At 34.6% G+C, this 25,342-nt stretch overlaps 1 protein-coding gene across 3 annotated transcripts in view; it reads left to right on the forward strand.

The window, feature by feature from the left end:
• The window catches only part of NBN (nibrin), a 50,620-nt gene that overhangs the window by 18,441 nt on the left and 6,837 nt on the right, over positions 1–25,342 (forward strand). For all 3 annotated transcript variants that reach the window (XM_059166068.1, XM_059166069.1, XM_059166070.1), the window contains 8 exons: positions 316–509; positions 4,217–4,314; positions 7,392–7,515; positions 9,084–9,359; positions 11,140–11,581; positions 17,555–17,626; positions 18,779–18,934; positions 21,972–22,085. In XM_059166068.1, the coding sequence (XP_059022051.1) occupies positions 316–509; positions 4,217–4,314; positions 7,392–7,515; positions 9,084–9,359; positions 11,140–11,581; positions 17,555–17,626; positions 18,779–18,934; positions 21,972–22,085 (1,476 nt within the window). The remainder of the gene's footprint in view (positions 1–315; positions 510–4,216; positions 4,315–7,391; positions 7,516–9,083; positions 9,360–11,139; positions 11,582–17,554; positions 17,627–18,778; positions 18,935–21,971; positions 22,086–25,342) is intronic.

The following is a 25,342-nucleotide window of genomic DNA, read 5'->3' on the forward strand; positions in this document are numbered from 1 at the left end:
GAATTTAAGAAACAAAACAAACGAGCAAGTAGAAGAAAAAGAGAGGCAAACCAAGGAACAGATTCTTAACTGTAGACAACAAACTGATGGTTATCAGAGGGGAGGGGGTGGGGGGATGGGCAAAATAGGTGATGGGGACTGTGATATGTACTTGTGATGAGCACTGGGTGATATGGAAATGTAGAATTACTATATTGTATACCTGAAACTAATATAACACTGTTAACTGCACTGGAATTAAAATAAATTTAAAAGAATGTATTCAAGGAATTGAATGTGGCTATTTCATTGTATTTTTTCTATTTCTATTTTTAGCATAAAAAGTTAAGTTCAGCAGTTGTTTTTGGAGGAGGAAATGCCAGGTTGATAACAGAAGAAAATGAAGAAAAAGATAGTTTCTTTTCAGCTCCTGGAATTTGTGTCGTTGACGTAGGAATAACAAGTTCACAGATTCTAATTCCTGACTCTCAGAAAAAATGGATTCACTCAATTATGGATCAGCTCCAGAGGTACAGAATCATCTTTATTAATAAAAAAAATAAAGACCCGTTTACCTGTAACTTTTTTTATTGTACTGAATTAACAGTGTAGAAGGATATACAAGAATTAGATTTTATTGTGTAAAAACTGCTACTGAGATCATTTTTGTACATTTCATGGTCATGCGTCTGCAAGATATTCTTTGGAGAATATTCTTAGGGTTAGAACCTCTGGGTCACAGGTTATGTGAATACTCAACCTCTGGAGTTTCAAACTTGTTTTCTGCTTTATACTTCCACCCACAGTATGTAAGAGATCAAGTAGATGCACATTGTTTTCCACACTTGGTATTGTTAGACTTTACAGTGTTTGCTAATTAAATGGATATATAATCATATCCTGTGATTTTTTGTTTCTGTTTTTCTCATTACCAGTGATGCTTAACATTTTTTCTGATATTTAATGGATGTCCGTTTTTCCTGTTCTCAAATATCTGCTCATGTTTTTGTTTTTGTTTGTTTGTTTTTTCGATTTTTGTTTATTTGACAGAGGTCACAAGTAGGCAGGGAGGCAGTCAGAGAGAGAGGGAAGCAGGCTCCCCACTGAGCAGAGAGCCCAGTATGGTACTTGATCCCAGGACCCTGAGATCATGACCCGAGCCCAAGGCAGAGGCTTAACCTGCTTAGTCACCCAGGCGCCCCTCTTGTCATTTTTTTTTTTTCTATTTTACAGGCAGAGATCATAAGTAGGCAGAGAAGTAGGAAGAGAGAGGCCTGAGCTGAAGGCAGAGGCTTTAACCCACCGAGCCACCCAGGTGCCCCCTCTTGTCATGTTTTCACCCAGTTTTCTAATTGTAGTTTTTTTTTAACAAATTTTTTTTTTTTAAGATTTTATTTATTTATTTGCCAGAGACAGAGGGAGAGAGAGAGCGAGCGAGCACAGGCAAAGAGGCAGGCAGAGGCAGAGGGAGAAGCAGGCTCCCTGCCGAGCAAGGAGCCGGATGTGGGACTCGATCCCAGGACCCTGGGATCATGACCTGAGCCGAAGGCAGCTGCTTAACCAACTGAGCCACCCAGGCGTACCTCTAATTGTAGTTTTTTATACGGATTTCCCTGTGTGTGTGTGTGTGTGTGTGTGTGTGTGTGTGTGTGTTTTAGTTCTGTCCAGTTTTATCACTTGTTGGTGCATATATCACTACCTTAGTCAAGATAAAGAACAATTCCATCCCCATAGGATCTGTCCTGTTCTTTTATAACCATACCCACTTCCTTCCCTCCCTCCCCATTTCTCACTCCGTGTCCCCAAATCCTAGAAAACCACTAATTCATTCTCTTTCTAAAAGTTTGTCTTTTTAAAAAATGTTATATAAATGAAATATTATATACACTTTAGGACTGGTTTTTCTCATTCAGCAAAGTTTTTTGGAGATTCATCTAGGTTGTTTCTATCATTCATCCTTTTTAATTGCTGAGTAGTATTGAGAATATATAGATGTGTATATACTAGTTTTTGAGTCATTCTTACATTTTTTTCCAATTTTTGTTACAAATAAAACCTCTGTAAACATACATGTATAAGTTTCTTTGTGAATGTAAGTTTTCATTTCTTTGGAATAAATGCCCTAGAGTGCAGTTTCTGGATCATATGTTAATTATATATTTGTGTATTTTTTTTTATTTGTAGAAGTTCTTTCCATATTAATCTTTTTTTCACTCGTATATGTTGCAGAATTTTTACCACTTCATAATGTTTTACTGTGTGATACATGAAAGTTCTTAATTTAATATACTGAAAATTAACAACCTTTTCTTTCTTAGCGCTTTTTGTATTTTAAAAAAAATCTCTTTCTATTCATAGATCAAAAGGATATTCACCTAATTTCTTACTAATTTGTTGCTAGTGTTTTGATACATTCTTTTTGAAATTTGCTTTTAAACTATTTGGAATTGATTCTACTTTATACCAATGTCCCATACATACATAGGAATGTTGTTGGCTTTTCTCTGTTCCATTGGTCAATACGTCCTTATACCAATACCACATTTACCACATTGTCTTAATTACTGTGACTTCAAGTGAGTCCTCATATTTGGTATGGCCAAATGTTGCTGGTCTTCTTTAGAAGCCTCTTGTTCATTCTTGGCTCTTTATTTTTCCATATACATTTTAGAATCATCTTTTCAAAGATCCTGTTGAGATTTTTATTAGGAATTCCATTGAATTCACAAATCAATTTGGTGAGAATTAAACAATTTTTACAATTTCCCTGTAAAGATCTTGAGTATCTTTTATTAGATTTATTCCAAGGTACTACATATTCTGTGGTAGATATTATGTATCCAATAGGTAGAATATAATAGAATATAAATAGATAATATTAACCCTTTAATCACATTTTCTAGTTGTTTATTGCTAGTGTATATAAATTCAATAGACATTTAGATATTAATCATATCCTGCCACCTTGGTGACCTGAGCCGAAGGCAGAGGCTTTAACCCACTGAGCCACCCAGGCGCCCCTTGCTATTGCTATTGATTTTAAAAGGTTGTGTTTCCCCATTTAGGATGTTTCCCCATTTAGAATAATGTAATTATCTGTATAACATTATTATTAATTATATATTTAAAATGTTTTTACTTTATGGAGCCAATTTTTCTAATTTACATAATATATTTATTGCTTAAAAAAGTAAGATAATAAAATACCAATTTTGAATTGCCTGAACTGTCAGTATATATATGTGATCACTTGATTATAATACTTTAAAAATATATTTTCATATTATAATTGCACATATAGTTGAGTTCTGTTACATTAACCCAGGACATACAAAAAGCAAACAGTAGGCATTTGAAAAATACCTTTGAAACTACTACAACCACTTAAAGCATCTTTGCAATAAATATTTAAAGTAGTTTTGGGGCACCTGGTTGGCTGAGTCGGTTGAACATCTGCCTTCAGCTCAGGTCATCATCCTGGGGTACTGGGATGGAGCCCAGCATCGGGTACCCTGCTAAGCAGGGAGCCTGTTCCTCCCTCTTCCCCTGTGCCTTCCCCAGCTTGTCCTCTCTGTCACTCACTCCTTCTCTCAAATAAATAAATAAAATCTTAAAAAAAAAAAAAGTTTTGTAATTCTTAAACTCTGAGGTATAGTTTTATATAGCAGTGTTACTAAATTGTCTTTGTCTCGTTCACATAATAGAAAACAGAAGGTAGGTTCACTATAAGATTCCTTTAAGAAGATTCCTTAATACATGTAAGTTTGGTAAAATGATTTTATTTACTAAACTTAAAATTACAGAACGTGTAGAGATACAGTTTATGATATTTCTTTGAACTTTTCTGTCTCTGTCCCTTTCTGCCCTCTTCTGTCTTTTAAGTTTTATCTTTGGATCCTAGTAATAGATGTGCTTATAAAAACTTATTTTATTGCTTCATCTGGTATTACTGTTTCCTTTTTCTGAAAGTGAAAGAATTTTAGAAATGGAAGGTTCTATCTCCTTTACTCTAGGCCTTTATTTTACAAGTGAGATGACTGACTTGCTAAAGGTAGTGCCCAGTATAATATTTCCCCAGTTGAGTAGGCCAGTACTCTGTGTATTTGAAATTCTCTCCATTACCATTAAATCGTGTTATCTCTTTTGGGAAGGAATAAAAAGATTTCACTTGACATCATGTTAATAGAGGTTGTTAGTTTTAATATATTATCATGCTTAAACTATTTTATTTTCATAGGCAGGGGCTTAGACCTATTCCTGAAGCAGAAATTGGATTGGCAGTCATTTTCATGACTACAGAGAATTACTGTGATCCTCAAGGCCAGCCCAATACAGGTAATGAAAACAATATTTTATTGATTTTTTTTAACAGCTGTTAATTGTAACTTGGTGATAAGCTCTGTGCACATTACTGTGTACTTGTTAAGGATAACGATTTTCACCACCTTTTGAAACTCATCTATTTACCATTTTATTTACTTGATAAATATTTGTGGCTGCCATGTACTACTGGGCACTGTTTCTAAAGAAGTGCTGAAGATACAGTGGTGAATAAAACAAGATACCTGTTACTGTGAACTTTATATTCTAAAAGTCAGGCTTCAAGCAATTAAAGGCAGATACAACTGATAGGTTCAGTTAAAACCAGCCACCAAGGAAAAGCTAAAACAAGACCTGAAATTCTCCTTGTACAGCTTCTGCTCAAGAGGTCTGCCACTATCCGTTCTCACAGCCACTGCCGCACTTGAACTTCCCATTGTCTTCCTTTCCTGAGGGCTGTTAGAGTTGCCGGCAGTAATGGCCCTGCCTCCATACTCATTTCTACAGTTAATGTTTCACTTTGCCAGTAGAATCCACTTTTTCTTAAAACCTTTTACTAGCTCATTATTTATAAAATAAAACCCTCAGCCCTTCATCTAGAGTTCTGAGTCCTCAACAGTTTAGCCTTTCTCCTCCTGTCTTTATTTTTTATTTATTTTTTTAAAAAGATTTTTATTTATTTATTTGACAGACAGATCACCAAGTAGGCAGAGAGGTAGGCAGAGAGAGAGAGGAGGAAGCAGGCTCCCCACTGAGCAGAGAGCCCGATGCAGGGCTCGATCCCAGGCCCCTGGGATCATGACCTGAACTGAAGGCAGAGGCTTTAACCCACTGAGCCACCCAGGTGCGCCCTGTCTTTATTTTTTAAAAAATACACCTCCCTACAGTTTATACGTGCTATATTATTTATAATTTCCACACTCCTCAATCTTGTTCATCCTGGTCCCTGTTCTAGGATGCTAACACTGCTCTTCAAAATTTGACTCATTTAGCAGATGCTCACCTCTTTCATGAAGTTTTTCTAAGTTGTTTTCTCTCCCATAATTCTTCTCCAAGTCAGAATTACTTTCTATACCCCAATAACGTTTTTGCATTCTAGCTAGACTTTCTTCCTACTTTGAAATATAAGCGGTTGGTTCCATGCCTTTTTAGCCACTAAATGAGTTATAAGCTCTAATTAATTTTGGATCCCCTGACAGCACCACCAAGCACAGTACTTTTTTGTACACAGTGTGAATATTTGCTTAATTGAACTAAATTATTGGCACACAGGATTATCTTTGCCAGTGTGGAGCAACAAAGTTTTATCATCCACTGTTGGAAATGTGTTCATGGCCAAAAGGGCCCTAGAGATCATCTAATCTGTCTTTCTATTAAAAGGTAAGCAAGCTCGTAAGGCTGAGAGCAGTTAAGATTCCATAAATGATTCATGGCCAACCCAATCCTAAAATGTGAGTTTTCTGAACATTTAGACCAGAACCTTTTCTGTTGTATCATTTCAGATAGAAACAGAGTCATAAGTAGTGAAAATCAACATCTTAATTAGTAGTGTTACTTCCTGCACATACTTATAGATGGATCTGTGTAGGCTCCAAGTCCTAGACATGTGACTTATAAGCAGTTTTAGAATACAACCCATTGGGCGGGAATAGGATAAATGCATGTGTCTCTCCCTCCCTTTCTCCCCTCCTTATTTTCTTCCGTCTATGTTTGTTTATGAATTCAGCAAGCATTTATTGAACATCTGTTACATACCTGTAATTATTTTAAATACTTGGGATAAAGAGGTAAGCAAATCAAAGCCCTGCCCCTATAGTATTTTTAGCAAGGAAAACATTGTAAATCTTTTGTTGACAAAGATTCCTTATTCTGGGATCATTAGATCCAACTTATAGTTTCTTTTAGTGACAATATAAGCATTTGTAATTACTATTTTTTACAGACTTCTGTGTAAGCTGAAATGAATTCTAGGAATATTTGTGTTTAAGGAAATAACAATGAGCTTCTAATGAGATCACATAAGGAAAGTGGCAGAATTTGGAATCAGTAATAAACATTTACTAAGCACAACCTATGTCATGAGACCTAACCAGTGATGATTTAACTTAGATACTTAGTAGATGTCAACTTTTTAAATTTTTCATTTAATGATTTAATTCCATTAACTTATTTATATCTCTCATGTCCCAAACTTTGCTCAGGGACTGCAGATTTAGAAATGAACAAGAACCAGGTCCTATCCTCAAGGAGATTCCAAGTCTAATAATGGAAAGTAACAAGTAAATAAGTGTAGTATAAGGTGATGATGATGATAACAGCTAATAAATGCATTGTACTTACTGTGTTCCAAGCATTTTTCTAAGTGCTGTCAATGTATCAGTTCATTTTGTCCTCAAAACAAGATGGTTCTGATGAGGAAGCTAAGGTATGGAGAGGTTAAATAGCTTAATGCATGCAGTTGATGAAAGTTAAGCATGCAGTGTGTTAAAAGTTAGCAGAGTGATGTAAAGGGTAGTATGGAAGCTGAAATGAAGGATACCTGATTCAGTGTGGAAGGTTCAAGGAGAGTATGCCAGAAGAGTATCACTTGACTTGCTATTCTAGTAAATTAAAAGATGAAGTAATCATTAATGGTTTTCTGGAGTGGCCATGGAATTTATACCTAAAATATTTATATTTTCTTTTCAAATAGTATTCCTTCAGAAAGTGAAACTCACATTAATTTTTATTTGTGTCAAAGTAGAGTTGATACTCTTTCTGTGGGGAAGAAGCACAGTTTTTGTCTTCTAACTCGAATCATAATTTGAATTATAATGTAAGTTGATTTTATTTTTAAGTTGGTAATACTTCACAAAGGATTTGATGTAGCTTTAAAATGATTTGATTTAAATGATTCCATTACAGATGCCAACAGGCTGCTTTTATAGGGCCATTTCATTAAATATTTGTTGCTTCCACTGAGTGAAGATAGCTGTGTTCTGTGTTGGCCACTTGTTTCCCTCAGCATGACACAGTCTAGACATTTTAAGTGACAGAATGTCCATTTTGTGTCTAGCAGTTTTGATTCTTCCTTTCACTTGTGTCATTTACAGCACTGAAGAGGACTCCAGGGCCAGGCCTTTCCCAAGGCTTGTCAGTCAATGAAAACCTGGTACCAAGTGCCCCACTGAATACCACAACATACGTAGCAGACACGGAATCACAAGCGGATACATGGTAAAGCTTTATTGTTAACAAACTATTGCTATTCATAATATTAGTAAATTAATAGTATACTCAAGAAGTCAAGTCATTGTCTTTATCAGATCAGCTCTTAGGAGATAAAGCATGGGAGAATGGGTTGCCAGGGAAGATAGTACAGTAGGTCAAGGATTAGTAAACTTTATGTAAAAGTCCAGACAGTAAATCTTTTTGGCTTTGTAAGTGAGTGATCTGTGTTACAGCTACTCAGCTTTGCCTTTGTAGCATTAAAGCTGCCTTAGACAACATGTAAATGAATGTGTGTGGCTGTGTTCCAATAAAACTTAATTTATGAAAACAAGTGGCAAGCCAGATTTGGCATGTAAGCCATAGTTTGCTAACCCCTGTCTGATGATAAAGCTTTTTTGTTTTTGTTCCTTACAGATGTACATAGAAGGCTGTAAAGAATTACAGTACTTTATTTGTGATTGTTGAAGCAAGTTTGAAATAAATTTGTACTATAATATTGCCTTTATCTGAGTATAACTTTGGAGATACTTTCTATGTGTCTACCTGGCTATCTAAATAACTAATATTTGTTCATAAAGATAGTTTTCTAGTGGTTCACTGTTCGAAGAGGTTTTTGTTGTTGTTCTTTGAGGGTTTCATGGAGCAGGAGTAGGTCATTTGTATTCTGTGGTATTTTTCATTTAAGAGAACGTATTGTGTTTTTAAGTAATACATTAATGAGCTACTCATATTGAAAAATACTTGTGATATCACTTTTAGGTCATATTTAAATTTTTAATACATTGTTTTTTTTATATTGAGGCCAGATGTAAGTTTTTTTTTTTCAGATGTAAGTTTTTAAAGAGAAACTATTAATGTTTTGAGAGTCATGTATATGACCAGTTTACTTCTTTTTCGTGAAATGAAGAATATTAAGGGCAGTTTATGTAACCATACATTGTGGAACTGTGTGTGTGTGTGTGTCTGTGTGTTTATTTTAAATATTTTTCTAGTAGTAGAGAATTATATTCTATTCTGGGGACTGCCATCTGGCTGAAATGTAACCATATCAGTTCATCTATATTCCTGCCATCTGGCTGGAATATAACCATATCAATTCATCTGAATCTAAAATCATCTCATTTAGATCTAAATGGGATCTAAATATCTCATTATGTATGATGCTGGAATTATAGGAGATTGTTCTTTTTTGATTTTCCTTTTTTATTTTTTGCATGAAAATAATTGTAAAATTTTAAATAAAGCAAAAATTATCTAAGATTATCACTCAGTTTAATTTATTATAGAATACTAGGTTGATACACCATATATGTATGATAGTTTCTTATAGCAGAGTATGCCAGACATTGTATGCTATAGGGAATGAAGAAGAAAAAGTTATCATTTGTCTTTAGGGAGCTTTGATGAAAAAGGAGGGACTTTTTTGGTATAGTGAAATACATTCCCTTTAATTATAGTCTAAAGAGAATTATGTTCTAAAGCTGTATCACATTAGTACTATTTAGAAGACTTTTTTTCTTGATAAAAATTGCTATTAATCTGATTTTTTACATTGCATTCTTCTTTTGTTACAGTATGGATTTTAGTGAAAGACCTAAAGAAATCAAAATCTCCAGAGTGGAACAGAAATTCAGAATGCCTTCACAAGAAACGCCCACTATGAAGGAACCCCCCAAAATAAGCTCTGATGATAATGATGCAGTATCAGATACCATGGAAAGGCTGAAAATCCCTACCTGTCAGCTTTCACCAACTAAATTCTCAGGTGTAAATAAAAGTAGAGATCAGCCTTTTCAGCGGCTGCAGACCAACTCCATCAAAAACTACTTTCAGCCTTCTACCAAAAAAAGGTATATTTTTAAATAAAACCTCTCTGTGTCTCTGAAAAATATTAATTATTAATATTAAAGTATTAATATTAATTATTAACTAAATAGTAATTAATATTTAGTCTGTGTTCTGCTTGGATATGCTTTGTGTAGAAAACGGACCCTTTGACTTCATTCCCTCTCAGAAACGTCCGTATGTCCTCCTTCACCAAGGTCATTATGGATAGAATCTCCCTCATCCCTTTTTTTCCTGTGTACCTTAAGCTTCTCTGTTGTTTCACTTTGCTGCACTCCTTTTGAAGAGCTTTCCCACACCTCAGTTCTTTGAACTTCTCTCACTTCCTCTAAAACCATGCTCCCTCAATTTTTCTCTCTTTTTCTAGCACTTTTAATTATTCTAGGTCCTTCTCTATTCAGAAGCTCTCTCTCACTTTTATTTTTTAAAACATTCCCTTGACTTGGTTCTTTCCTCTAGCTACTGCCTCTTGTTCTTCACAATCATTGTTAAATTTCTCAGAAAAGGAAATTATTGTTACTGCTCCCATTTCTGTATGAAGTATTTCTTAACCAGCAGTATTTCATCTTGACATGATGTCCTTGAAAGTAGCCATTGACATAGTTGACAATTCTGGTGGCCTTTTGGTGCTATTCAGTTCTTTCAAACCTTTCTTCTCTGTATGTGTTTTCTCAGTTTTTGTAGTGTGGGCCTCTTCTGGTGGTTTTGCCTCTCTCACTTTCCCCGTTGCCCCCTCTGGGGACTTTCCCTTTTTCTACCACTACTTTTTATATGCCGTATACTGTACCTTCAGAGTTTCATGACTTTATTACAGATGATCAATATATTTGGTCCTAACTTACCTCTTAAGTGTCACTTCTACTTTTCTATAGGAATTTTCTACTGTTTTCCCAAATAATAGTCCTAGACCTTTTCCCCTCTGTCATTGAATATGTATTATTTTTGTTAGGAGTTCATTTTGTCAAAATCTTGGACTCTTTCTCTTTTACCTCCCCAAAACAGCACTGTGATTCTTATTTTCATTGTTTTATAAATTCTTCCCTTTTCATCTGTTTGTTTTTCCAGACCTCTGACTCATTCTGACCACCTAAATTATTACAGAATCTTCTTAGTCTGTCTAGCACACTGATAGTAGATTAGTATTATTAAAATACCACCTTGACTATTCCAATTTAACATGAATTTGGTTAACTTCTTGGAAGCAGAGATGTTTTCTTTGGACCTTAGTACAATTTAAATGAGTAAAGTACTTATTCAGAACTTAATGAATGAAACAATATTGTACAGAAAATTCTTTGTCATATATTCATATATTACTTGCAATACATAGTCTGTGCTGTATTCTGGATTTAGCCACTCTGACTTACTATCTTGAATCTGGCTCTCATTAATCCATCAGGTTTTATTCCTAAGGTAGTTTTTACCTGCCTACAAGTTCCTACATTGTAAAGTAAGCTATTGTTTCCTGGCAACAAGTCCTTTGTATTTTTATATCTTTCTACCTTTTCCTCTGCTTTGATTTACCAGCTACTGCTGCTTTGGCAGAGAAGATAGGCCTCTCCTTATTGTTTTAGCCATTAGTTTGACAGTCCTACAAAAACATTAGTGTCCATACAAATTATGCTTTTTTTTTCAGATGTCCCATTTTTTAATTTCCAGTGATACTAATTAATTAAGTTAAGAATGTTGTGAATTCAGTGGGGGAATGAATATTGTCAAACAAAAAAATTACTTAGCTGTGTTTATTTTCTGTTTTTGCTTTCTTCTCTCCTTTTTAAATCTAAGGGAAAGAGATGAAGAAAATCAAGATATTTCTTCACCCAAATCAGCAAGAATAGAAATGTCTTGTTCTCTTTTAGAACAGACACAACCTTCTGCACCCTCAGTATGGAAAAATAAGGAGCAGCATCTATCTCAGAATAAGCCTATGGAAAAGAAACCAGATAATTTACTTACAGATAGAGATTTAAAATCCACTGTGAAAAATTTTGCCAATCAGTCTCTTTCTTCAGAAAAACTAAGATCAGAAAAAAGAAAAGAAATTGATGATTTAGCCATAGAAGATGAAGTATTAGATCAGTTATTCAAGAACACAAAATCAGAGTTAGAAATTGGAGTGAAAGTTGAAAAACAAGAGGAAGTTGTCAATATTAGAAAAAAGCCAAGATTGGATATAGAAACAAATGGCACTTTTAATGAAGCAGTATCAGAAAATAACAGAATATCTGTAAGTAACATTTTTTAATGAGAAGTACTACAAATAGAAACTTAGAATGTTAAAAAGAAATTTGTGACAATATAAGCATTTATTCTATTTCCTTGAGGAAAATATTAATATCTTCAATATCCAGTATTAAGTATAAGAATTTGTTGGTTGATAAGGTAAATGTTAAAAATACAGTGTTTCTTCTATAGTAATAAGCAACAAAAAGTAAATTCATGCTTATTATTATTCATGATTGTTTTAATAGATTTCCAGGCTGTACTGTTATTTTACTACTATATCAGACCTTTGGCCTTGATGGTAAGTATAGGAGATGCCTTAATAGAGGAAAACAAACACAGAAAAATGAAGAAAATTAGGAAAACAAACTACTAAATAAATTTTTAGCATGAAATAGGTATAACATCACAGGAATTTTTATTTTGATTTTGATATGTAATATCCTGTCCTGTTTTCCTGTATGTTGATAATTTGTCTTACCATTTCAGATTTTTTTCTATTTTATGTGTAGGTAAGTTGCCTACTCTCTGTAGAATAGTTAGGTCATCAGGTCTCAGAGAGCACTGACCACATGAAGTTAAAAGGTAATATTCTGATCTTTCATATAGGTCCGTTAGCTTCCCTCTCATTCATGGTTGTAGTCATCCCCTCCTATAAATGGCTACTGCATAAAGATAGGACTACGTAGAAGGATAAGGATTAAGCAATTGAAAGTACAGTGATTCAGTAAGTATTTGTTGAGAATTAAGTATGGATCAAGCACTATAAATCTGTAACTACTGTTGAAAAAACAAAGTATATGTCCTGTTTAGCCAAAATATTGGCATCTTGTATGAAGGAGAGAATCCTCATTATTTCTTTTGAGTGAATCCTCAGTGCCCTTTTGTGGACCAGCTATGTCAGAATCAGCTGGTGAGCTTATCTAAAAATAGAGATGCCAGACCGAAACCCCAGAAGATCCTAATGTAATACATCCAGTTTTTTTTCCCCCAGAAAACGTTTCCTCATTTTATGGGTTAATAATTCGTTTTGCTGTCTTTAAAAATTCTAAAATCAGTGGCTTAAGGAAGATAGGATTGTTTTGTTTCTATAAAAGAAGTCCAGAAGTAGGTAACCAAAGCTGCTTGGAAGTTCTGTGGTATAAGTTTCTTAGGCATCTGTTTTTCTCTCTACAAGGTTACATCGCTAGCCATCATGTCAGCTTCACAGGGAGGAAAACGGTGGAGAGGGGACAGGGTAAAGACCTTTCCACTGAGTTCCTCCTCACTTTGTAAGGAGCTCTGTCAGAAACTCAACTTTATAACTTCGTTCGTCGGCCAGAATTTAGTCCTGGCCCGCACCACTCCCCAGCCCTCACCCTCAGTCTACAAGAGTATGGGACATGTTTCAGGCTTGGCACATTGCTGTCCGTAGCAAGCTAAGCATTAGATAAGAAAAATCAGATACTGAGATATCTGTAAGTCAATTGAGAACTTCAGAGAAAGAGGTATTCTTTATTATCAAAGATTAGCTGGCACTTTACAGAAGAGGTAAACTGAGTTAAGTGGATTTATATATCTTACAAGTTACTATCCTATAAATTTAGTGGTTTCTACTGTAGTGGAAGTTAATGTGAGATTTAGTGAAATCCAAGGGTTGATTTCCTATGTTTAGTAAATCTATTTATTTATTTATTTAATGAATTTACTAAATTTATTTATCTCTTTTTAAAGTTATGTTTACTCTGCTTGTATTACAACTTGACGGTGTTATTTTAGGTCCGGACTATTCCAGAATCTGTGTTGAGACCACTTAATGTTACAAGCATTTAATGTTTAGAAAGTTAGACTCTATTTATATTATTTCGCTTACACCTTTGGAAATGCGTTTCCCTGCCATGTTCTTCTCCCTGTACTTAATTTAAACTTAAAAAACTTAATAGTTTTTTCTGACATGTTCTTCTTTTCTTTCTCTAGTTTTCTTGTCCTACTACCTGCTTTAACTTTTAATAGCCTTTTTTTCTTTTTTTAAGTTCTATCCCACATTGGTCCCCTGCTCACAGTGGCTACAGCTCTGTCTGGAAATGTTTGTGACTTTAATAACAGAACTCTTCGATTCCTCCTGTATGACTGCTGATTAATTTTCCTGAATACTCTACATTGGCTATACATTTTCCCAGGGCTCCTGGTCACCCAAGCAACTGGGCATTAGATCCCAGAGTGGAAGAGCCAGGAAGTGAGCGTTACACACCAGTAATACAGAAACCATTAAACAGTCTTTTGTCATCTAAAAAGACCTTTCATTTAATAGCCAAGGTTTACATGCTTTGTAATGATATCAGGGAATACAGCCATTTTATTTTGCTCTCTGGTTCTGAAGCATAAATTTCCTTTGTCCTTATTTTACTATTTTAGAATTAATAACATTCTGAATAAAAATAGTTTTGCAGAAAACTGGAGAGTGAATAGTGATTTGATTGTGATACACAATGCTAAAAGTTAAATCACTATTCTAGCACTGTACATTTTTTTTTTTTAAGATTTTATTTATTTATTTGTCAGAGAGTGCGAGCAAGCACAGGCAGACAGAGTGGAAGGCAGAGTCAGAGGGAGAAGCAGGCTCCCTGCGGAGCAAGGAGCCCGATGTGGGACTCGATCCCAGGACGCTGGGATCATGACCTGAGCCGAAGGCAGCCGCTTAACCAACTGAGCCACCCAGGCGTCCCTAGCACTGTACATTTTTAGTAAGAACCTGTTATAAGAGTATTTTTGCTTTCAGTGTAAGATGATTTTTGAAAATTTTGTATTTTGAGATAATTGTTGATTCACAAGCAGTTGTGAGAAATTATATAGAGAGATCCAATTATACCTTTATATATATATCCAATTATACCTTTATATATATATCCTATATATATATATATATATCCAATTATACCTTTATATATATATATATATCCAATTATATAGAGAGATACAGAGAGATCCAATATACCTTTCATTTTGTTTGCCCTAATTGTAACATCTTATGTAAGCACAGTATCACAGCCAGGAAATTGACCTTGTTGCAGTTCATCAATCTTACTCAAACAATGGGAGATTATTATTATTACTATTTTTAAAGATTTTATTTATTTATTTATTTGTCAGAAAGAGAGAGAGAGAGAGCAAGCACACAAGCAGGCAGAGAGGCAGGCAGAGGTAGAGGCATGCTCCCTACCGAGCAAGGAGCCCAATGTGGGACTCGATCCCAGGACCCTGGGATCATGACCTGAGCCAAAGGCAGCAGCTTAACCTACTGAGCCACCCAGGTGTCCCTGGGAGATTATTTTTAATTCATTTTTATCATTTTGTTGGAAAGTCCTAGATGTTAATGGATTAAAGGAATTGCACTTAGTTTTTCTAGCTTTGTAAGTGATCGGGAAAAAATTCTCAGTCCTTTCATTTAAAAAACTTTTTGCAATTTTAAGGCAAAAATGTGATACTTCCCTTTAACATTGGATTCCTTACATATATTTCAGAAAAGTAATTTCTAAAATATGTTGATGGTAGAACTACTCTTTTTCTATTTTGGGATTTAATATAGATTCTAGCACATCTGTAAATTTTTTCTTTTTTTTTTTTAAGATTTTATTTATTTATTTGACAGACAGAGATCACAAGTAGGCAGAGAGGCAGTTAGAGAGAGAGGAAGGGAAGCAGGCTCCCTGCTGAGCAGAGAGCCCAATGCGGGGCTCTATCCCAGGACCCTGGGATCATGACCTGGTCCGAAGGCAGAGGCTTAACCAACTGAGCCACGCAGGTGCTTCTGTAAATTTTTTCTTAAAGATTTATTTATTTTAGAGAGAGTGGGGGCTAGAGGGCAGAGGAAGAGGGAGAGAATCACAAGCAGACTCCCTGCTCTGAGCATGGAGTTCATCATGAGGCTTGATCTCAGAACCCTGACATCATGACCTGAGCTAAAACCAAGAATCAGACACTTAACCTACTGTGCCACCCAGGCACCCCATAAGCTGAAATTGAAAGGTGTTGGCTAGATATTCCTGCTAGGTATATATTCATATGTGTGTGTCTGTGTGTGTATGACATTAAATATATTAAAAATTATATATATTATATCCGTATTATCCGTATATAATTATGTATATAAATTAAATGTTATAAATAATATATATAGAGATTTTTAAAAAATATGACCCCTGTGCCTGAATCTTGGCCTTAAAATTTCCTAGTCTCCATAAAATGTAAACATGATTCATCATCTTTGTTTATATTCCTCTTCTTAAACGCACCCACTGTGCACAGAGCATCTTTTCTTCACCTCATTCTACACCCTCTTATTCTAAAGGTTTCCTCCACTTTCTTAACTATAGCATCTTCCAAAGCCTAGTAGTAATACCTACCACTTACTGGATACCATCATTCTCTTTACAGCAGCCTTGCAGTGAAGCAGCAGTACTGTATGTATTGAACCGGTTAAGAAACTGACAGTAAAAAAAAAAAAGAAACTGACAGTAGGAGGTCTTCAGTAACTTGGCAATGTCACTTAGCTGGGTTTTGAACTGGGATGAAAACAAAGGACTGCTCTGCTCTTTTGGCTGTTCTTTTGTCAGCTTTCTCAGAGTGTCATATATTCAGTTACTCTACGCAGTGGGCATGCTGACATGAAAGGCAGTCTGAGAGGGTACGTTTGATAGGCCTTTAAAAGGTAGAATCTCCAGGACTTGGTGATTGCTCAGCATGAGAAATAAAGAGAGAGGGAAGAGTAGAGGATAATTCTCAGGCTTAGAGTCTGAGGGCCTGGTAGGTTATGATATGATTCTCTGAGATAGAAAATAACTTGCTCAAGAGGATAAGCAAGTTCGAGGGAGTAGGGCAGGTTGGGGACAAGGTGTGGGGAGTAAACTGTTCTGATTGTAGGATGATGTATATGAAAGTAGTGAAAGAGCACATGATAGGCTTGGACTATAAATTTTTAATCTTACTGTTGAAAAAGGAAAACATTAGTTCTCCTTAGTCCCTAGGCAGACACAAAGTATTTACATTTATTTTTCTGCCCTTTTCTTTCTAATTTTCTTACTACAGTTTTTCTTATTACAACTTTTATTACTGAATCATTGAAAATTTGATGTAAAACTATAAGCTCACCTACTATATCCCTAGGGATTATAGTATCAGAAAGCTATCTATGTACTATGCTTTCACCTGGAACCTGGTCTGGATATATGAATGTGAGGGATAGTATGACTGTTTACAAAGCAGTTTTCATTTTATTGCAGAAAATATCTTGAGCAATTAATATAACCCTGTTTCCTTTTTCCTGGATTAAGGGTGATTCAAAATTAAATACGAAACATAAGTTTAGGTAGAATCTTTTAACAATTTTTTATTTTAGACTATAGAAGTAATACATAGGGGTGCCTGGGTGGTTCAGTGGATTGAGCCGCTGCCTTTGGCTCAGGTCATGAGCTAAGGGTCCTGGGATCAAGCCCTGCGTCAGGCTCTCTGCTCAGCAGGGCTCCTGCTCCCCCATCTCTCTCTGCTTCTCTGCCTACTTGTGATCTCTCTCTCTGTCAAATAAATAAAATCTTGAAAAATAAAGTAATACATAATTGTGTAGAAATATAGAAGACAAAAACTTAACAATTTGTTGATAATCCTACAGTCTAAGGATAACCATAATTAATACTTTGGTATTTTCTCTTTTAAATCTTATTTTGCAAACTTAGAATCAACTATTAATGCTATTCCGTACTATTTTATATTCACTTATTATCATTTCTCATATTGTAAAACAACTTATGTGAACTTAGATTGTTTCCAAGTCTTTATTTTTGTATCTCATACTACAATGTCTTTTTCTCTGTATATTTCTATTCTCATCTTATAGCTTCTCTAGGAAAGATACTTGAAAATCAAATAACGGGGTCAAGAACATAAATATCTTTAAAGGTACCATTTTGTAATTTCTATGAACAAAGTCTTTTTATTTCTTTAGCAAGAAAATGAAATTGGGAAGAAATGTGAGCTCAAGAAAGATTCACTATGGTCAACTAAAGAAGAACTATCTGTGAGGAAATTTTAATTTTTATAATCAATTTCTGTCAGCTTACATTCTTAGGATTAATTATTTCCCTGTCTGTAATCTTTATCTGTTTCATAAGTATGCCTCCTCTGGAAATGGGTAGATCAAACCCATGATATACACAAAAAAACATGATACAACAAATAGAGTATGGAGAAAAGCCTAAGTGTAATTTCCTGCCTTCCACTGCATAGATGTGTGATCCTGAACAAGTCACTGTCACATTTCTGAACCTCAAGTCTTTATGAAATCAAGTTGACACTGTTCCAGCAGAGTGGCTGTTTATATCAAATAGAGTAATGAATGTAAAATATTTGGAACTGATAAAACACAATACAAAAGCTTTAGGTCATTGTTAACTAATTAAGAGTTCCTAATTGCATTCTGTCACTAGTAGATGAACCTTGTCTTTTGACTTTTCATTTTTTTCCTTTGTTTCCATCTTCATTTTAGTCCTGTTGCCACTTGCCATTTAATATATAGTAAAAGAGTTTAAAAAACTAAGATGGTCAGCTTTGAGCAGCTGTAGCAATGTTGATATGTAACTAACCAGTTAGTAGTGAATGACATAAAGAAATTCACCCAGCAACAAGAAGGAATCTTGAGGCTGATTTAATAACTATTAATCTGTGATTAAAAAGTGGCTTTCAGTTAATGAAGTAGTGTATCCAGAATTAATAATTTTTTGGAGATATCAAAAATAATAAAACAAATTACTGAAAATTCAAGAAAGCTTAAATATATTAGACGAGAACTTATAAAACAGATCATTGTAATAATGTTAGTTTATGGTTTTAATGAAAAATAAACAATACTGAGATTTTTTGCTAAGAAAATATATGCAAGAAGATAAATTATATATTGAGATGATATGTATTAGAATAAACTACTAAATTAAAATGCTATATGCTTTTAGTCGTCTAGCACAGAAGTTATAAATGTTTTTAAAGTTAGTATTTGAGTAGTTTTCTTACTTGGCATAGAGATGATTTGATTGCAAATACAAAATTCAAGTGCCAGAAATAAACCCTTTTTATTATTTTTTCATGTATTTGAACTTTTGTTTGTAGCCTCACAAATGACAAGTAATTTTCCTAATTTTTTTCTGCTTATGTATCCATCTTAACCCTATTTAAGATCAAAGATGAACTTCAGGATGACAGTGATATGCTTCCAAGGAAGGTGTTATTAACTGAATTTAGATCACTGGTGGTTAGTAACTCTCCCTCCAGAAATGCATCCAGTGTAAATAATGATTATAGTCAACTGAAGAATTTCAAGAAATTCAAAAAGGTATGGTATTCCTTTAACCAAAATATCACAAGAGGGCAGTGTTTGAAATGTTTTTAGAAAATACCACTGATGCTAAATATAAATAGTAAAAGCAGTTCATACTGAAAACTGTTATTTCTTCTGCTTAAAACAGTTAAAATTACTCTAGGAAGGGCATGAACTGATAAGTAGTGAATATGTGAGTAAATGTATGATGAATATATAATGAATACTTGGAAACAAACTTCATTAAGACTGAATTCCTGGGACGCCTGTGTGGCTCAGTGGGTTAAGTCTCTGCCTTCAGCTCAGGTCATAATCCCAGGGTCCTGGGATCCAGCCTGGCATCAGGCTCTCTGCTGAGCAGGGGGCTTGCTTCTCCCTTCCTCTCTGCCTACTTTTCTGCCTATTTGTGATTTCTCTCTCTCTGGCAAATAAATAAATAAAATCTTTAAAAAGGAAAAAAAAAAAAAAGACTGAATTCCTTAAAGGGTGCTGTTTACCTGGCCTTCACCACCTTAAACAGCAGGCTTTGGGTTATACTGATAGGGTCTTCTATTTCTAATAATCATCTATGTCTACCTGAAGGAGTTCTTTAACTCAGGGCTTTATGAAGATAAGAGATTTGTTGAAAATAGCTGAGCACATTAAATAATGAAAAGTAGGCATTTTACTATTACATGTATATATAAAAAATATAAATATGTACCCTGAGTATTATCATCAGACCTGAGTTGTTTCTTCTCTAGAAACTGGGAAGAGGTTTAATTTATCAGTATGGTTAAAAGAGTATTTCTGATCTACTCTGTATTCTTTTGTTGTCTTTTCTGGAATATTTGCTTCTTATCCCATTTTTATTACTGACTGTTACCTTTTGCTTAAGCATTCAATCATAATACAGTAATTTTGTCCAAGGTGATTTCTGTGGTAGACTGCTTTTCACTAGAGTATAATCTGTATGATTCTTGCTATACTGTGAGGTGTTGTAGTTTTTCTCTCTAATGTGAGTTACTATTAACATTTGTCAGTTAATTTTTTGCATACTATGACAATGTGTAAAAGGTTCTAAACACCATCTCTTGTACTTGGAGTGAAAGATGGAGATATCTCCCAGTTAGATGGCACCCACTTTCTCTTTTCCATCTGAAAGGTGTGGCTCATAAATACCACAGGGTCATTCTTTAACCATATGGTTACTTCATGTTGAGGATTATGTTACTGAGTCTCATTGTTAAATCAAAATTCAAAAGACATAGTATATTTTGTTATTAATGAAGTTACCAAAGATAAAGTGGTAATACTGTTGACCCAGGCATGGTGAAGGAGTATAGAGTTATACAAATTTCTGGAAAGTAATCTGAAAAAATTTTAAATTCTTAAAAATATTAATATCTTTGATTAAGGAATTTTATTTGAGACTGTAAAAGAAATTCAAGCCAAAATTTATGTAGCAGAATGATTTAATTAAATTGGCTCTAATTAAAGAATTTGTGTTTTTCTTTATATGCTCAGATCTAATGACATGGCTCTATTTGTGCTTTTAAAATAGTATTCAATGATGAAAACTATTTTAAAATTCCCTTTCCAGGGCACCTGGGTGGTTCATTGTGTTAAGTGTCTGCTTTCAGTTAATGTCATGATTTTGAGGTCATGATTATGAGGGTAATTTGACTCACATCCCTGAGCAGGGAGCCTGCTTCTCTTCTCCTCTGCCCCTCCCCCTGCTTCTTTGCGCACACGTTCTCTCTCTCTCTCTCCTCTCTCTCTCATAAATAAATTTAATTTAAAAGTCTTAAAATTCCCTTTCCACTTTATATATTGACATTTTAAATGTATGTCCCATAGATGTTAAGGGTTTATTATTTCCTAAATACAATATTAACAGTGGCTTGATTTTCTTTTTCACAATTATAAGCCATTAAAATTTTATTATTTATTTATTTTTAAAAAATATTTATTTGTTTATTTATTTGACAGAGGGAAACACAGCGAGAGAGGGAACATAAGCAGGGGGGAGTGGAAGAAGGAGAAGTAGGCTTCCTGCTGAGCAGGGAGGCTGATGCGGGGCTCAATCCCAGGGCCTTGGGACCATGACTTGAGCCAAAGGCAGACGCCCAATGACTGAGCCACCCAGGCGCCCCTATAACCCACTAAAATTTTAATTAAAAACATAAACTATTGCTATCTCCAACATCTTTTGCTAGGGATCTATATATTAGAAAGTTTTGAGACATAAATTTTCATGAGTACTAGACAAGACTTAAACTTTGACATCTTTAGAACAAAATATGATACTTTTCAGTCTCTATATTTACCTTAAGTTGCTTTAACTGCTAACTGACGAGGTAAGGCTATTTTTTAATAAAAACTCCCAATTAAAAATCTCAACTAAATTCTTGGTACAGTGACATCTAAATCTGGGTATAGCAACAGCCAAAAATAAATAGGTCAGAAACATGGGCCTAGCATGGGCCTAGTTACTGATCTCTCTCACTTCCATTTGTAGGAATAAACATTTTTGGCACTTATGTTACACGTGATTTATATTGTGCTTTCTTATTAAGCTTTTTTATTTTTTTATTTTATTATTATTTTTTAAGATTTTATTTATTTATTTGACAGGCAGAGATTACAAGTAGGCTGAGAGGCAGGCAGAGAGAGAGGAGGAAGCAGGCTCCCCGCTGAGCAGAGAGCCTGATGTGGGGCTCGATCCCAGGACCCTGGGATCATGACCCGAGCTGAAGGCAGAGGCCTTAACCCACTGAGCCGCCCAGGCGCCCCATTAAGCTTTTTTAAAAAATGATGGTTTTGAGGGTACCTGGGTGGCTCCGTTGGTTAGGCATCTGACTCTTGATTTCAGCTCAGTCCATAATCTCAGGGTCATGAGATTGAACCTCATGTCAGATTCTGCCTTTGTGGCAAGTCTGCTTAAGATTCTCTCTCTTCCTCTCCTCTATGCCCCAACCCCATGTTCACACATTCGCTCTTTTTAAAAAAAAAAATGAGATGGTCTTAATTTGTTAATGCATTTAACCTTACTATTTTTATTATATAATAGGTCACATTTCTTGGAGCAGGAAAACTTCCACACATCATTGGAGGATCAGATCTAATAGCTCATCATGCTCGGAAGAACGCTGAATTAGAAGAATGGTTAAGGCAGGAGATGGAGGTTAGTAGGAACTGAGGGCTGGTAATTTGCTTGGTTTACATTTTGTCCCTCATGGTTTCCTTAGAGCAAATCCTTAAAATCAAATTTTACGATAATTGACCAAAGGTCATTGATTCAGGAAAAATCCTAAATTACAGAGAATTAAGATTAATTTGTACCTATCCATAATACTTAAGAGGCTTTTAAGCTTATTCAAGTTATTAAAGAGGCTTTTAAGTTTGTTAAAAAAACAAATTAATTAAGTTTGTATCCTAATATAAAGGGGAGAAAAGAGACTTAACCTACAAAAATGTAAAAGAAAGCTAAAGGCTAACAATCAAAAGATGGTTGTATAGTCATATGGGGGTTATTGCAAATAATATCAGTTACATAGTATATGAATGTACTGGGCTTTCCAGATCTGGAAATTATCTTTCAGTGGTCCTGAGAATTTCTCAGTCATTATTTTATTGAGTTATTACCTTTTTCCTGTTCTCTTGTATCTTTTTTTCCCGATGTTTAATTTTTTAAACAACTGTCATACTGTTTTCCAAAGTAACCGCACGGTTTTACATTCCCACTAATAGTGGGCAAGGGTTCCAGTTTCTCCATATGCTCTCCAGCACTTGTTATTCTGTTGTTTGTAATGGGGCATCTAACTGGTGTGAACTTTATTGTGGTTTTGATTTGCACTTTCCTAATGATTAGTAAGGTTATGCATCTTCTCATACACGTGTTGGCCATTTGTGTATCTTTTTTGGAGATAAACCTATTCAAAAATTTCTTCCCATTATTATTCAGATTGTTTATTTTTTGTTGTTGAATTAGAGGTGTTATTTATGTAGTCTGGATAAGAGTCCCTTATCAGATGTATAATTTGCAGATGTTTTCTTGCTTTCTCTGGGTTGCCTATCCCTCCATTGTTTGTGTATTTTACATATGCACAGAAACTTTACATTTTGGTAGTTCAGTTTATCAGTTTTGTTGTTGATACCTGTGCTTTTGGCATCATACCCAAAATATCATTGCCAGATCCAATGTCAGAAAGTTTTTCCTTTTTTCTTCAAAGAGTTTTATAGTTTTAGCTCTTATATTTAGATTTTAAATTGATTTTGAGTTCATTTCCATAGGTGTTATAAGGTTAGTTTATTTCATTCTCTGTGGTATACTTTTACACTTTGGTTTAATGATTCATAAGCACACCATCTCGAAGGAGGGGGTGGAGTCTTAAGTCAGTTACACTATTGACAACTGCTTGCTGTGGGAAACTTGCCATAATGCCTCCTCCCATGGGCAGTTACTGATCTATCTCATTTTTCCCCAGAGTGTTTTTAAGTTTTAAGAAAGTAAGGTAAATTATTAAATAGTGTTACTAAATTATTAAGTAGTAACTATTTCTATTTAATTCAAATTCTTAAGCTTTTCATTATGAAAACTTTCCAAACATACACAACATAGAGTAGTGGAACAAACCCAAAACACATCTTCAACAAATATTAGCATTTGCACATCTTGCTTTCTGTTCTCTTTCCCAACTTTTTTTCTTTCTGGAGTATTTTAAAGCAAATTCCAGTCATTTTATCATTTCATTTATATTTATATGTTCAAACATATACAGATTTCTGATCAAGTATATATTATGTCAGAGTGTGCTTTTCTGTGTACTTTTATAGTAGGATACTTACATAATCAGTTCATGTTGATTTAAATCCTAGACTAAGACCAGCAACATAATTTTGACACTTGAGATTGCTTTAGAGTTTTATAATTTTGCTTACTTGCTTTATGGCATGTCTTTAATCATATCTATAAGTAATATGTTCCCTAAGCCTCAGGAAACCAGATCTCAGTTACAACATTGTTCTGGGAAGATATGAACTGCTTTATAGCTCTCCATGTTAGAATGTGATTTTTAAGAATACATTATTTACATGTATCAGCTAAATATATTCATATACTCTGTAATGAAAATTCCCAGGGAAGATTATACAAATATGCTTCTCTTTTTTTAACTTTCTTCTTGGGTGTTTTGAGTCCTAGTTATTATTATGCAAAACAGCCATCTACCTGATTCATAATTTTTTCTACCCCTTATTTTTAACTGGAGAATTTAATAAAATTCAGTAAAGTGTCAACTTTTTGCTGTAGAGGAAATTACTGCATGAAAGTTAAGATTTCACATGACTGTTGAATTGATAGATAACCAAGGTCTTGTTCAAGATTAGAAAGTTTTCTTCTTAGCCTTTGTGTTGTGTGATTATCTAGTGCTCCTAGAACCCAGAGGTGGGCTTCAGACAGGTCCTCTCAGCAGGCTATTTGAAGTAGAACTGTTCAGTAATGGGCAGGTAGGGGTCTTACCTCTTTCTTGAACTCTGGTTTGACAGAAGTCAAATTTCACTTTCTTCTCTATCTTATTTTTTATACATTTTATCCCTTTTTTTCTCAGGATTGCATTCTTTGGTAATTTTTCCAGATTATCTTCTAGTTTGGTACTTTTCCTTTCTGTTCTTTCTGGTTGGTATTCCCACCCATCCACTGAGTTTTCATTTAGCCTATTGTATGTTTTCAGTTCTGGTTGTCTGTTTCATTCATCTCTAGGTCTTACTGTTCCCTGATGATATTTTTAAGCTCTTCCTGTATTCTTTGCTTAAAGTGTTGTTAAATTTCTGCTACTCTTCTCTTACGGAGTCTTGTTTCCATGTATATGTTCTGTGATAGTTGAATGTGAACTGCTTATTTCCCTTGGAATTTGATCTGTGGGAATTCATTGAGTCCTACGTTTAAGTTTCTTTCCTCTAGAAAAAATACTTTTGTTTCTGCCTGTCTTGTTCTACCAATACGAGACCACTTTAGCCTCCACTTGTGATTTTTTTTTGGATCACCTAGGTAGTTAATATGTGTTTGGACCAGAAGCCTGAGTGAAGGCCAGCTGGTCAGTATAAACTTGAGTTTTTTTATTTTTCCTTCACCCTGTGTTGGGGTTGAGGCAGGCAAGTGTCTTTCTTACCTTCTTTTTGTGTTGTACAGTTTATTCCTCTTTCTCTCTTTAATGCTGGGGTCTTTTCTTAGATTTCCCCATCTTCGATTTTCTTTAATATTTCTCATCCCCCATACAGACATCAAAGCAGAGGCCAGTTTTTTATGCTTTGCAGAAACCCAGAGGGCAAGGCAAAAGCTGGCCATGGTACTTGTTCACTTTTCAGGGCTTTTACTTTGCCTCATTGTGGGTTAATGTAGTCTTCAGCAATTTATGTTTAAAAATGCTTTTTAATCAAAAA

The sequence above is a fragment of the Mustela lutreola genome, chromosome 3, assembly GCF_030435805.1.
Source record: "Mustela lutreola isolate mMusLut2 chromosome 3, mMusLut2.pri, whole genome shotgun sequence".
Taxonomy (NCBI): domain Eukaryota; kingdom Metazoa; phylum Chordata; class Mammalia; order Carnivora; family Mustelidae; genus Mustela; species Mustela lutreola.